We start from the raw sequence: 16,065 nt of genomic DNA, 5'->3' as shown, positions 1-16,065 counted from the left end.
GCTACATTTACAGTCCCACTTTCTTCAAGCACTTTCCTCAGTACTGCTCTGCGTCAATTTGAGAGTTGAGAGCGAAACATACAGTATATCTGTTATGCATTACTTATGACTACAATAAAATAAAACTCATTTAGCTGTAAAAGCTTACACTGGCATTTTATGACCCCATAAAGTAAGTCTCCAAATACTGATTACTGAGCATCTTCAGGCTGTTTCTAGTTTGGGTTTGTACAGTAATATTTATTGCAGAAAAAAGTAACTGAAGATTATACTGGCTCAAATTGGAGCAGTTACACAGAAATCTAACCATCATGAATTGACCGCATTGTACAAACATGAATAATTGATGCATAGATGTTCATCTCGAATATACCTAATAATTTATATTATTTTCTTTTAAAGTGCCTGCCTGTTAAATATATTCCATATATTGTTTGTGTCATCATGTTATTGTGATGTTCTAGTGGCTTTAGTTATTGTAACATGATCAGAGGAGAAATTCAGGTTTCCTAAAAGAGACTGGTGTTCAAGCCTAACCCTGTACCTTTTATCCGGTTATGTGTTCCTAAACATAACAAAGTTGTCCTTGTACCTTATAACATCAACCAAACATCAACATCAACCAAACTATTATCATTTCATAATAATAACTATGTACTCTTATCGTTTTGACAAGATAAAGGAATGCTGGACCATTGTGGTGTTATTTCAGGACAGGCCTGCCACCACATGGACGCTATTTCACAATTTTTGAGACACTCCTGCCATAGGGGGTTATTTCACCATATCTCAAGTGAAAGTTTCCAGGAAGTCACTTAGGGTGTTATTGCAACAGATACTTGCTGCCGTATGGGCACTTCATGCTAAACTGTCATGGGTTGTTTGACAGGGTAGCAGTGTTTTCCCCCACTACATAATGCACAGCACAAATGTTCTTGCAAAGCGCCTCAGGCAAAAATAATCTAAAAGGCATTACGGCGACATATCAGAATGAAAGTAACAACAATGATAAGGGTTGTCAAGAACCAATCCCTAGTTTCTTGTTACTTATCTTGGTGCCCCTTTTGTTGCTGCTGTCATTCTGATGTGTCTAACTAACCTCTAGCAATCCCCTACAAACTATCATCTTACCTTTACATAGAAGAGACAACAGCTTCACAAACGCATGGCACACCGCAGGGCCAGCTCCTCAGGACAGGACTCGGAAGTCCATCTGCACCTGAAAGGCAAAGGGTATTCTTTGAAGACAGCAATGTTCCTATTTTGGACAGGGAAGACGATTGATTCAAACAAGGTGCAAGGCAGTGATTCTCAACTGGTGGGCCGCAGCTCTCTACCTCCAAATTAGGTTTTTATTTTGCAAAGTGCTGTTCACGTTTCCAGAGTTGCTGTGTGACGCAGCTGCAACCAAAATTTAGTCAATACAACTTTCCAATATTTGCACAGACGGCACAGCTACTGTGATGAGAAAATATTGCGGTGTTGTTAAACAATTTCAAAGGAAAGTGCCAGAAGCAAAGTGGACGTTTCTCGAACAGGGAAAGTCTTGCAATAAAGCAGATGTCACCAGAACTGCATGAGGTCACGAACACTGCTGTGAAAACTTTATTATATTCAGAAAAATGCACTCAACTCCAGGTGTTTTGCAGCTGTTTGTGAACGACTTGATGCTGATTGTATTGATGCAAAGCAGACAAAGCAGAGTGCTTTTAATTTTAGACAAAATTGAGTGACTCAAGAAAAAAATAATTCTTTGTAATAGAAGAGTACAGCAGGGACGATTTGACGTTTCCACATGAGTGAGACTGTGGAAGCCTCTTCTCAAGCGAACATGTCAAATGACATAATCCAGCATTTGTCTCAGTTGAGTCAAAGGTTTGCTGACTACTTCACCGAGGACCCTCGACATGGAAAACTTTGGATTTTGGACCTATTCTCTGTGGATGCTGCTTCAGAAGACATGACTCTATCCACTGTGTTAGAAAATGAACTAATGGAACTCATAGCTCACAGTAGCCTTGAACTACTAAAACAACACACACAAGTTGAGCTTGCTTAATTTGGGTTACCGGCTGCAAGTGAATATCCCACTCTGTCAAAGCAGGCAATCAAATTTCTATTGTCTTTCACCACCACATACTGTGTCTCCACTATGACTATCAGAAAGTCAAAGGAAAGGAGCAAACTGAAAGCTACTTTGGATGCTACTCTCTGCCTGTCTCTCAGCCATTTCACCAAGACTTTACTTATTATCTTCAAGAAGCAAGCGTACCCTAAGTGTCTCATTTAGGGTATGCAGAATATGCATTTTGTAGCAAGGTTTGTCTCAGTGTATATGGTTTTTCTCACGTGAACTACTCTAAAACCTATTCATGTAAATATGTTATTGTTTGTGTGTGTGTTGGGATTTATTAATGGCCCTAGAGTGGTTGTTGATGAAAACTGTTTTTGACAGGTCACAAACCTGTTGGACTTCCTCATTTTGTGTGGGAAGGAGTATAAGTAATGTGGCCAGTTTTACTCCAGTTGACTTGTAAAAAACAATATGTGTAACATTAATTATTTGGGTTGAATTTAAAGTTAAGTGTCTTATTTTGTCTTCACCAGGTAACATCAGGAACACGGAGAAGCTCAGTTACGACCGCCAGCAGCAGTACGAGATCCAGGTGACGGCCTGGGATTGTGGCCAGAAGAGGGCCTTGCATAGCGTCCCTGTCTGCATCGATGTTAAACCCGTCTGTAAACCTGGCTGGCAAGGTGCGTTTTCAACACATCTGTGTTTACAAAGCCTCTAGACAGGTCTGCGGTCTGTGCAGTGGTTAAGCAGACGCAGAAGTTGCATTGTACAGTTCCCGTACATGAGAGACAGCTGTACATGTTTATCCTCACAAAGATGTATGATTATATTTTGCATTAAGAGTTGTGCGTGTTCCTGCTTACCTGTAAATGTGTGTCACTGTCTGGAGCTGCATACTTTTTGTATTTGTCATACTGCCTGGGTTTCTCCTCTCTCCCTGTCTGGCTTTTGTATATTTATTTGTCTCTCCTTCGTTTTTCTCTCATTTCCATTCTTGACCCTTTTTCTCTCGCTGTCTTTCTCTCTCTCCCTTCCTCCCTCTCTGAGGAATTGGCCTGTCAAGTTTAGCTGGGGTGATCAACAGCACTTTACTTAGAGCATTGTGACACAGCCAACACAGCTCTTAGCACATCAGAAAGCAGTCATGGCAGCCGCAACAAGGTCCAGAATAATGCAAAGACAAGTGTTTGCACCAGCTATCACAACAACACAAGCAGCACTTCACATAACTGCAGATGCAGTTTACACTTGTCAGAGAGGGCAGTAGCATGTGATGAAAGACAAATACATGCAGCACAGTACGTGTTAGGGTTTTAACAAGAATCAATCTGTATCTACCAACTCACAATAATACAGTGTCTTTAAAATATATTAACGTCCCATGGAAGGTATCACCAGAGGAGTGATACAGTAGGTGTTGTGGCGGCCTTCCTGCACTCAGTTTGATGACTCTCTGACATGTGTGCCTTATTCCTTCCATATCTTAATGATGTATTTAACTGTACTCCAGTAGATCTTCAGTGACCTGGACATGTTCTCGTATCCATGCCCCAGGCTTATCTTTTTCAATAACCATTTCGTAGAGTTGTTTGGAGTGTTCTTGATAGTGTAGTTTTTGCCCAGTATTTCCCAGTTGGAACCCATATGGACCTTTCAGATACAGGTATAATTATACTACAGTCCTTTAAAACGTGTGTGTGTGTGTGTGTGTGTGTGTGTGTGTGTGTGTCTGTACTTTTTATTATCTACATCAGTTGATAATCACCAGAAAAATCAGAAGCGGTTGAAAACTGCAAATAAATAAAAAGAAGATGTCAAATTACATTAAATTGAACCTGAGTTACCTTTTCAGAAATTAACAAGATTCTTACTTTTAGAACTCTTTTTTTTTTTTTAAATGTAAAGTGTCAAAAGTGCCGATACGCGGGTATCCATCCAGCTGTTTCTTTTGCTTGCATGACGCTTTGTATGTTCTGTCAATAACAGCATGATTCCTGTGCTGTATTTCTTTTGTATCCAGCCATTTATCATCCCACAGGGTGTTATGCTAGCAGGCTTGTGATAAACAGCAGTAAATGAGAACCTTGGCAGCAGCTCAGTGGCAGTCACTGAACTCTGCAGAAACTGTTAACTTGTTTGGCTCATATTCAGTCTTCCAATCAGTGTTTTCTCAAAACAAGTGGCAACACATGCCTGTAGATTCAGATGTATGTACTTGTTTCTGATAAGTTAGAAATCTCCACTAAGACAGAAAACTTATATTAATTAATTTTTCCATCAAGAAAATAAATGATTTAAAGAGCATCTTGAAACTCTTAGCATTAGTACTTCTTGGTCTAAATAATTTCTCACTATGTCTGCTTTTTGCAGAATTAGACTTTAGACTAATTTAAAGAGTCAAACAGCCAGAAAACTAATTTATATATCAAAATGACCACATATCAGATGCACAAAGTTGTTGTTTTAGTTATTGGTTTTTTGTGCTTTTATACATTATGTGGAATCAGATAGCTTGTGATGTACAATAAAAGCATGTAGGTGGTGTAGACAGAAGAGAGTCGAGTACACATTGAACATTAGACGTTTTCAGATCACCAGACACAGTTGTAGCCACAAAGTTCTAAACCTAAATCCTAAAGTTTCTCTAAAAATTTTATAGGTACATGCTGCGTTACTGTGGGCATATGTGGAAGTTCAGTGTGATCATTCATATATTAATGCAAACACACAGAGCAGCCAGGATTGTTGAGGGTTTACAGTGTGACATTAAGTCCCACTCTAGGCTCTCAGCAATAATCCTGTCTTTGAAGCTTGTTTGCAATATTTTCTGAATACATTTTTCAAATTAGGATTTTCAGCACACAATTATAATAAGAAGACACACACACACACATACGCACACAGACAGATATACGCTCCCTTGATGAAAAGGCAGTTGTCCGTGTGAGTGTTGTTTGGCAGTGGGGATGAAGGGAAGGCTGGAGGAGCAGAAGTAAATACCATGGCCACAGATCAGGGGATATTTAATAGGGCTAGTGGTTGTTGAATTAAAGGCAAGCTACTTTGGGAATGTCAAAGACACATGCACCCTTGACATACACACAGACGAGATGTTCCTACCTCCAGTAAAAAAAAAAAAAGAAAGTAATCTGTCTGATCAAATTAGCTATGGTCTGTTGCTATGGGAAGCAGGGCTCAGCTGTGTCTCTCCTGTGACCCATCACGTGTTCTCACTTGGCTTGTGGAAACTCCGACAGGCAGTACAACTGTGCACGAACACATGTGCACTCTTGCGTAGAAGTGTAAATGTGTTTGTATCACAATCACAAGCTTTTCATTTTGAAAGTCCGTGCCACTTCACTGTTTATTTGTACTGTAACATAGGTTTGGTTTGAAAATCGGACACAGGCCAGTAGATCAGGCCCCCAGCTTAGTGTGTGGTCCACTGGTCACCCCTCTCGATCTACCTTTTCTGCAGCAATAGCGATGTTCTTGATGATTCTTTTCTAACTACATATATAATATTAGATAGATAGATAGATAGATAGATAGATAGATAGATAGATAGATAGATAGATAGATAGATAGATAGATAGATAGATAGATAGATAGATAGATATTCTTTACACAAGAATTTGTCAAAAACCAGTGTGCCATTCACATCTCTGGCTCTTGTGTAGCAGGTCTGGGCACTTGACTTTCTTTCTCTCAGAGACTTTGTGCATCCAGGGAATAAAGACTTTGTGCATGGTCAAGTGCCTTTCTATTTTAGACATCAGCACCACATCTGGTCTGAATCCAGCATTTGGTGCCTATAAGCTTGAACTAACTTCCTTTTTCAAGTTGCTGTTACAACTTATACAGTTATATTTTACAAATGCACAGTCTTGAATGTTCATTTGGTCACAACACTACCAGTTGCACCACCTTACCCGAGGGCTTCTCTACAGCTACTCTGGAAGTTCTTAGAAATCCCCTACTCTGACCCAGTGGATGCTCCCAGACTGGCTTCTTAATTAATTTATTCATCTATTCATTCGAATTTCTTATATTGACTTTAGTTGTTGGTAATCACATTATCTGTTTACAAACTTTACTGCATTTGGAATATTTCCTTGCTATGAACTAGGGAATCAACTTTTTTCCTGGTTGTCCAAAAACAATTTAAACTTTTCAAACTCGTTCAGTCCATCTCCTATCTTGTCTCTTCATCTCTCTCATTCCCAATGTCCAAGTAGAAACTCGTACACACACACGCACACACAAAGAAAACTAATAATAGAATGAGTAGACAGAAGGGAAGATAAGTGTGAGTGTAAACAAGCTGTTGTGGAGCCTCTTCATTCAGCGGGATGGTTATCAGTTTTATTTGATGTACTAGAGTTTGCTTCTAATACTACAATAAATAATTAGACTTATGATCAGTCTGACAGTCCAGTCTTCGGATCAGGTGTTAGAGGAACGCTGAAAACCGGATACTTTTTGTTTCTGTTGTTTTGTTTCCTTAATATAGTTTAAATGCAGAAATGGTCATATACCACTTTTTTTAGGTTACATTAATTGTTTACTTTGTTATCAGCTAAAACTTTAAACCATGTTTTACTAAATTGTAAGTGTATGGTTTATACTATGTTTTGATTATGTGGTACGGATTCTGTACCAAATAATCAAATAATATAATAATATAATAAAAAAAGTGCATATGCTACCCAAATCATGCTGAAAATCAGAAGAAATATTCTGAGTAGAAAGGTTTTGCAATGGTCTTTGCTTGCATGTAACACCTTACTGTCATACTGTGCTGTCCACCTATTCCCATTGGTTCATATAATTTGGAGAAATTAATTTATTCTATTCCTGATTAGAGTCACTTTAAAAGCTTTATTTTTCACAGACCATCTAATTTGACATGGAATTTATTAAAACTGCCTAATATTTTCATTTATTTTTGATGAATAAAGAAGCACCTTGTGGTCTTTATTTCATTAAGTGAGCATACTTATTTTATTGTCAGGCCGACAGGGTCCACACAAGAGAAGCAACAGCATGAAATCTGCTTAACCAACCTCAAATTCCAGTGAGGACAGGGTCATAGTCTTCTCTCTAAAATATTACTATTTTTATTACAAGCATGTTGCAAAACATAATTTCACAATAATACTCAGTATACACTAGTATTTCTCTGTCTGTCTGTCTGTCTCTCACACACACATTACACAAAGCCATCTACTCTGCCACACACTTGACGCTTAGCTCAGGCCTTGAGTGACAGATTGTCACACTGATGAAAAATGAAATCTGCATATTCATGTCCATCCTTTGTGTTTTGAGTCTCTGAGCCTTATGTGTCCACATGCTTGTGCGTATGCATCTGTGCATGCCTTCGCATGCTGTTTTACCTCTAAACTCCCCCAAATTAAAACTGACCCCATGGATATCGCCAGCCAAGGCAATTAGTATGAACTTCAGACTGTAGTTCACGTTTCTAAACTATAAGGGAATAATTAGAGCAGTATGATGGAGGTGTTAGGTTTTTTTCTTTTCTCTGTGAGTTCCTTTCTAATGAGACCCATGGAAGCCATTCTTATTAGATACTTTTTGAGAAAGGTAGCATTAAATATTTACATTAATAGCAGCAGTATTTTATGACACTTTATGGGTTTCAGGACACTAGACTTGTTTGATGTCTAAATTTCTCCACAAAAGTTTAATTGAAAAAATCCTTTGAAATCCTGCATTGATTATTCGGGAGGTATATTTGTAGATTACAGTGGAATTAAAAATTAATATCTTTGGAACATGACATGTAGGAGATGTGACTGGTTATTAAAAATTTAGGCACCACACATCAATGTGACACATTTAGAAGGCTTGGACCCTTTTTAGTAATAAATCAGTCTTAAATACAAGGTTAAGAGACTTAAGTGACTTAGAAAAAGGCCAGCATGTAACAACCTTTAAGTGATTCACTATTCAAGATTCAAAAAACTTTATTAATCCCAGAGGAAAATTGTTTTGCCTTGTTGCAGTTGCTCTGAGCTCAAACAGAAAGAAAGAAACACAACACGAAAGAATCCACACCAACACAAATAACGAAAACTCAGTATAAATCCAGATTATGAAGATGGATGAAAATAGGTCAATAATTATAGTGCAGGGTGGAATGACAACAAATATATAACAAGAAGTTGTCAGTTTTGGAATTGTAAAGATTGATGGTCACAGGTAGAAAGGATCTCCTGTGATGGTCTGTGGACGACTTAATGTTGACCAGTCTCTGGCTGAACATGCTCCTGTGTTCAGCCAGCACACTGTGTAGTGAGTGGGAGGGATTGTCCTGGATTGAGAGGATTTTGGACATCATCCTCCTCTCAGCTACAACATGAAGAGGGTCCAGCTCCACCCCCAGAGCAGAGCCAGCCCTCCTGATCAGTTTGTTTCGCCTGTTAGAGTCTGCCACCTTCATGTTGCTCAATAGGTGATTAAACGCGATTTAGGTCAAAAGGTGTCCAAAGTGAATCGAGACCTTGCATTATTAGTGCATGTTTTATTGCACACCATGTTTATTTCCCTGCCCAAATGTTAACTGTGTGTAAACTAGCAACATGAACATCAACCGTGTGTCTGTGAATGTTTGTGTAACAGCTCAAATTAGACTAATCTTAAAACTCACTGGGACCTCTTTTTCTCTGCCTCTCTGTTTTCTGCTCTATTTTTAATAAGCTAGAAGAAAATTCTGTTAATATTTCTTCTGAAAGATAAACAGTCTCTCAGTAAAGGTTAAAAGAAACCCATAACAAGAAGACATTAAACGATATTCAATGAAGCTTTTTTTTTGGCTGGGAGGATGTCGGATGCTCATAATGGACAGATGCAGTGCGTTAGCAGTTACAGTTTGCTGATGTAAAGTTGAACCTCAGGTAGAGTGCTGTATCTGAGATCAACAGAAACTCTGTGACATTTTCCCGTCATGAGAAGCTGCATTTTCTGCTTGACTCTCCATTATGCTGTTGAAGTTTGTGTGTGTCTGGCAGCCATTGGTCCCGATCTCTGATAAGAGTAAGAGTAGGAGGAGGATGAATTAAAGAGTGGAAGGAGAAAAATAAATGGCTTGGCACTTCCTTTTCCCATTTCCTCTAACCTCCTACTCATGCTTCCTCTTCTCTAATCTCAGACTGAGACTGCCTGGCTGCTGCTTTAGCACTTTTCATCCCCTCACTGATGTGAGCTTGTTTTCCCTTTTGTTATTATTGTTTCCTTTTGCCAATGACTGGGTCTTGGATTTTTTCTTACCTCGTCTTCTGTCCTACGGTTTGATTCTTTCATACTTCACCCTTTTTTTCTTTTATTTGTTCTTATCAGTCAAATCTTATGTTTCTTTAATTCTCTTCAATCGTCTTTCCTCTCTGGTCCACTATGACTTTGAAGTAAGAATCCAATAATCTCCAGAGTAAATCACAGTCACCAGATGCTCCACTTACTTCACTTTTCTCTTTTATTGCATTACACACATGCTGTCACAGGGAACAACTCCAGTGAACTATCCCAATCCTCCTGGTTGAATGGTAAAGACAGAGACAGGCCTGGCATCTTAGGTTTACCTTATTGTGTGAAGGGAGCATACTAACTGGATAAACTCGTCTTTGTGTATGTTTTTTACTCGTAGTGTTTTATTGAATAGGGTTAGTGACAGAAAGAAAAGAGAGAGAGACGCATATAAAATATGTTCACAAATATCTGCTAAAAACTGCAGATACACTGTTCATACATTCATGTATGCACGAGATGCATCCCTAGAGAACCACAAAGATTGCCATAGAAAAGCCACAAGCATAAAATGAACATCAGCACACCCACACACCTATGTAAGAGTGATTACACTTTTCCCAGTCCTTGTCTTTCTGCCTGTTGAGATTGGAGTTTTCTTTTATAGTGCCACTTAAGTGTCAAGGCGACATTGAGCGATCGTGCTCACAAAGACAAAGAGAAGGATAAAACAGCAAGGAACGACTCAATGAGAGAGAAAACAAGCAGATGTTTAAAAGGAAAATATGTGTTTTTACATTTAGGGCATAGGTTTTTCTTAAAGAAGACTGTAAACAGAAGAATGGCATTAGGTCAGTTGTACAGCTATGTAATCATCTAACATGAGTAGTGGTGTAATTTTTCCAATCATTCAGTTAAACTAATGTCTACGGCATTTAGTCCTTCACTTATGAGTCTGAGCTTCGGTTAGTGATTAAAGAGCAATATAAAGGAAAAGCAATGACAAGATAACAGATGTGGGATGCTTTAGTAGTCTGTTTAGTGTGCTACTATCATGAGCACGATGAAAATAAAGGTGGAGAAATAAGAAGATAAAGCACTTTTACTTCTTCTTACAGTACAGTTTCAGTGTCTCCACTTTAAAAACGAGGGATTAAACTGTCATTTTCAGTAAATTCTCAAAGGGGACAAAAAAATTGGAGTTATTCTAGACATGAAATTGGGGTCTTTTAGGGGGCTTCCCACAGAATTCATCAGAATGAGCGCGTAATTTCATTAGAAATTATCCCATTATAGACTTCATCAGCGTGTTGTAATAGAAATATGTTTCTGTCACTCCAGGTGCTCACATAGTAATTTCCTGTAAAACTTATGCTGCGATATTTGAAATATATTTTACTGTTGCAACAGTATTCTACAGAATTTAGATTAATTTGCAAAGTAAAAAGTATAAGGAATACAGTGTGGTCCAGCATCAACACAATGTGAAACAACAAACAACAAAAGTAAAACAGAAAAGATTGGGGAAATTGTTGTTGGACAGCTACACGTCTGATCTGTTTTGGATTTTGGAAGAATTTTTCAACACTGTAAATATTTAAATAAAAGTCTCATTCTGAATGAAATGACTTTGTAATTTTACTTTGGTGAGAAATGCACAAAAGAGGGTTTGTAGTCTCTTTGTAGCGCTTTAGTCTCTTTCGGCCTGTTGTTTTGGTTTTGCAACTAGCTGGAGAACTTCTAAACACAACTCCAGATGAATGCTAATGTTTCTGCACACAGTGTCATATCAGCTTTATAAGGTAATGTCAACATGTAGAATTTGCTGTGCTGCTAACATGATGTTGTATGAGGTATTTTCTTGGTAAGTTGACGGATGTGGTAATACAAGTCGCCACAAATGGGGAAATCTTTCTTTAACTTGGAAACATTTGAGAAATTCTCCTCTATCCAGATATATAAAATCATGGTTCCATCATGGAGTAAGACACATTCCCTTCAGTTTTGTCTTTCAGCTTTTTGTCATGTCAGCCCCCACCTTCACAAGCCTTTTTTCAAGCCTTGTGCTTGTACAAAACAAGAGCTCAGAATGCACTCAAGGAAGGAAAAAAGACCCTCGTCTCCTTCATGGAGCACAAAAAGCATGCATGAAAGCATTACAGTGAATGCTTTTGGGGCATTTTGAGGAAAAAGAGTGAGAGAAGGACAGCAAGTAAGGAGGAGAAATCAGGAAGATGGCACTCTCTGAAGTGGAAAGAGACAGATGAGGACAGAGGTGGAGAGGAAAAGGGAAGGAACGAAAGGCAGGAAAAGAGGAGCAAAGTGCACTTTTAAATGGAAATGGGCTCTCCCACTGATAGCTGAGAGGAGTAATGATGACTCCCCCCCCACACACGCACACACAACACACGATTACTTGAACATGGGTGTCAGCATTTTTACATGCACATACACACACAGTATTCACATACCTATCATCCTGCGCGTCCACATTTAAAAGCATGCGAGAACTTACTGATTACACACACACACACACACTGTCCCACAACCTCCAGAGATAGGGAACAGCGTGAAAGTGTGATGATGCATCATTTTCTTAAGCACCTCTATTCATCTTCTTTTCCTTACCATCTCTCACTCTCTTCTTTTCACACCCTTCATTTGAAGGAGAATGCTTAACCTAAGCTGTACGTTTGTATGGATCTTCTTAGTGGCTTCAGAAAGACTTTTTCCACCTTTGTCTGTTTTAGAATTTATTTGAAATTGATAAAACTGCAAATAATCTACACTTTGTTACCCTCAATGAAACATTAAATGGTAAGAGATTTTTGTAATTTGTTCTAATTTAATAAATCTAAATAAATTCTCCTACATCTTATTCAGACCCTTACTTCAGTGTCTAGATTATTTCATTCTTTCTGACAGATCTGTGACTCTGAGATTGGATGGAAAGCATCTATGAACTGCCATCTCAACTTCTCTCCACAGATGTTCTGTGTGTGAGATCTGCTGGAGTCACCCTCCCAGTTTGGGGGGCAGAGCCCTGATCATATTCGTGATTTCCCCAATATCACTGGGGACACTGTTGATTTCAGCTTAACCCATCTTCTCCAGCTCTTCTTTCAGCCCTTGGTATTTCTCAAGCTTCCCATGTTCCCACTCCCTTCAATTGCTATTTCTTGGGATTGCTACATCTGTCACGGCAGACGTCTTCTTTTCTTCTACGTCTGATCTGGTAGCCACACCTTCTTGGCTTGGTCATTGTCAGTGACCTTTGGAGGTGTTTCCCACTTTGACCTTTTGACTTTTAGCCCATACTCAGCCTTGCCTGCTAGAATCTCACACCTTGCTGTTATGTCTTAGTATGTCTCAGGGACATCTGTGCACAGGCTGCATTTGGAGTCCTCCCTGTCTCCCGCTTCTATTTAACTTGTATTTAGAGCCTGTTTCACCCACCAGTAGGATATTTCCAAATCAGTTATTTTCCCCGTGGTATATAGGAGGCAGGCGTTTGTTCTAACTAACTTAATTTGCTTGAGAACACATGGCTGAGATGGCGCCCTTACAGCAGAGAATCCTCCAGAGAGACCTCTGGAGCTATAACCACAAATGACCTCTTGGTTGTAGGTGACGTGTCTGCTTGGTCAGTTATGGCTGGACGGTCAACTCTTTAGTCCTGGTGGTTCCATTCCCTTATGATGTGCATTCCCTGGAGTTGATCCGATCCGGTCCCATAGGCCTTTATACTGTATAAAATACTGTATAGAAAACATTAAATTACACTACATGTTAAGATCATAGTCTTGCTCACATAGCCTTGCATTCTCATACAGTATGCAGGTTACAAACAAATATAAAACACCAGTTCACTTACACATGCACATACAAACACACACTCACACACACACGCACACAAACATAAAAGTGTCTTTTTATGTTCCTAGCTATAGAGAAGGGTCTGTACATGCACTGGTGAACCAGCTCCATGTGGTTGTTTTCATGTCTGCCTTGCTTCCGCTGCCTCTTGTCTTCCTCTCATAGTTACAAAGAGGAAGTCTTGAGCCTGCTGTGTGAGTTCTGTTCATGGTTCTGTAGGCAAGCACACAACTCAATAGAGACCAAATAGCTTTGTCTTAAACCCACATTGCTTGTAAGAAAACTGGTCTTTTTTTTTTGCAAGCCTGTGTGTTCTTGTGCCTGTGCATCAGTGTTGTGTGTGTGGGGATCAAATGTATTCATAGTTCTGCCTGTCAGTGTTTCTTTAATGTACTTCCTGAATGTATGTCTGTGTATATGCTGTTTGTAGTGTCAGAATATGAGTGCTTATACTGCACCTGTGACTGCAGTAGTGTCCTACAGAGGCTCCTTAATAGGAATAAATTATTTACTGTAGCAGGGAAAAAAAACCTTAATGATGGCTTAGTTTCGTGGTTTCTGAACTGCAGCAATTTTAAAGGTCAAACAGACAATGCCACTTGGAAGAAATAAGGTAATAATAGGCAGCTCTACTGTACTGTAGGTCTAAAAACTGATGTAAAGTAAAGTTCAGTTGGTTGACAGTCAAGGAGGCACGTTGTCTTACAATTTGTTAAGACAGACATCAACTGCTATCTGCTATTCAGTGATGCTTGACTGGCGCTGGTTCTCTATGAAGTTCAAATGAAATTAAAATGTGCGAGCACAGTACAAATACCTTAAAGGACTATTTAAGGACAGAATTTGAATCCATGCCTGCAGTAATCAACCTCGCACTATATGTATTCGCTTTAAATAAATATAGTGAAACTGGCAAAGGCTGAACAGCCAGACAGCAGAGCATTACATTTCACATTAAAGATCTGCAGGGGAAAAAAAGAAGTACCTTTGCCTCAGTGACAGAACACAAACAAGGAAAAGGATATAATCAAAGTTTAACAGTGTTTTTCTTTGTCCTCGAGAAATCAAATCATTGAAGAAACTACTCTTTTTTTTACCCTCCCTGTAAACACACTTCAGTACAGTCCAGTGGGTTTTTGGCAAAGAATCAGTGTTTCCCATTATCAAAGATAAATGCTACCGTTAAATATGTATCACTGCTATGAGGCTGTATGGGCCTTATCTAAACATAAATTATAAAATGAAGTGTAAAGTGTTCTTGCTTTGTGGTGAGCATGCACTGTATTTCTCTTCATTTTCTTTTCCTTTCCTTAACAGTTTTTATTTTTTACTGCAGTGCATTCTTGTTGTTTCAACACCACCTACCTCATGTCTGACCAAAGAGAGGAGTCATGTTTCAAAAATAAATGTCTTGGGTGTGAAAGAACATATGCTGCTGTACTCATGTGATTGGTTTTCATCATATGCTGCACCCACGCTCCTTGTAACTCATTTGCCTTCCAACAAGTGAGCCTGCTCCTTGTTGTACTTAGAGGTGGTGCACTTTATGTCCTTTACTTACATTGCCAACACCGACTTCTATCCTCCTTTATCAAATTAATTTTTTTTATAGTATAAAAGCAGATTTAAATGTTTTCTTTGAAGACAGGCTGTTCAGGGACTAGACCTCTTCACCAGAAAATGGGCAGGTGTCGATTCAGGTGGAGAAGAGAATCCAGGAAGTAGACACTGTCTAGAGTTTTACATAGACAGACAGACAAGTGTTGAATAATGAATATATAATATGAATATATGATAACGAGTACAATGAATAAGTGCTTTGTTCTCTGGCAGGAGGCAGCCTACCTCCATATTCTTCATTTAAAGGTACTAGAATAAGTGAACTCTGGTCACTGCCCCCACCAGACAAATAGACTACAGGTGTTCACTCTATAAGATTAAAAAGTATTAAGAGGTGATGAGAGTGAAACAACCTTAATCCCTCCTCAGAGGCAGCAACTTTTACTATCTCTCATGTATGTCTAATGCTGTCTTACCCATAAACCTTAATCACCCTCTTCCACACTCAGCCCAGCCCTTCCTCACATATCTATATGCACGCTATGTTCTCAACCCATTACCCCTCATTTACCCTTCCACGTTGACTCGTTCCTTTCCATGCATCCATAACCATGCTCTGCACTTCTTCTTCGGATGTATAGCCAGTGTTAAAGCTAAGTATTCAAAAGGTCATTTGACTCCCAGTCTGTGGAGTTTGGTGTTACCCTTTCTCCAATCTACTTCATTTGTAGGGTTGTAGTTTTCGTGTTTGTAGTTGTTTGTAATATCTGAACATTGCTGCATTAATTTTGAGACATTACCTGTAGATCAATTACTAGACCATAACAAAATACTTTAACTGACATTTACACTGCAGTGTAAAAGAGTACATGCATCTGAATTTACAAGGAAACTGCTATATTGCTTAGGGCAACAGTTTGACATTTTAGAAAATGTGCTTTTTCACTTTCTTTCCAAGAGTAACCTTAGAAGACCACTCTCAAGCACACCAACAATATGTTCGATATAAAATTCGAAGCAGGAGATACCTTAGCATAAAGTCTGAAAATAGGGGGAAACGCATAACCCAGACGTTTCCAAAAGTAACATGTTGCCAAGCAACCAATGTGGAGATACAAGCTCATCCTTTTTTTTAGTCTTTAACTAATGGTATTTTGGCTCCAGCTTCATATTGATCAGATATTTACGCATGATACCTCACCTAATGCTAGAAGAGAGTGCAAATGGAAGTATTTCCCACAAAGCTATTCCTTTAATTGCAAAAAGCAGGAGTAACATGCACCAAT

General features: G+C 38.9%; 1 protein-coding gene across 1 annotated transcript in view; it reads left to right on the top strand.

Annotated features, from left to right (window-relative positions):
* The window catches only part of LOC113164393 (calsyntenin-2), a 189,177-nt gene that overhangs the window by 124,534 nt on the left and 48,578 nt on the right, over nt 1–16,065 (top strand). Inside the window, exon 5 of the mRNA XM_026363687.1 lies at nt 2,608–2,757. Coding sequence (XP_026219472.1) covers nt 2,608–2,757 — 150 coding nt within the window. The remainder of the gene's footprint in view (nt 1–2,607; nt 2,758–16,065) is intronic.

Source organism: Anabas testudineus, chromosome 13 (assembly GCF_900324465.2).
Source record: "Anabas testudineus chromosome 13, fAnaTes1.2, whole genome shotgun sequence".
NCBI classification, from domain to species: Eukaryota; Metazoa; Chordata; class Actinopteri; order Anabantiformes; family Anabantidae; genus Anabas; species Anabas testudineus.
Note: the sequence above shows the minus strand (reverse complement) of the source record. Positions and strands in the feature narration are given on the sequence as shown.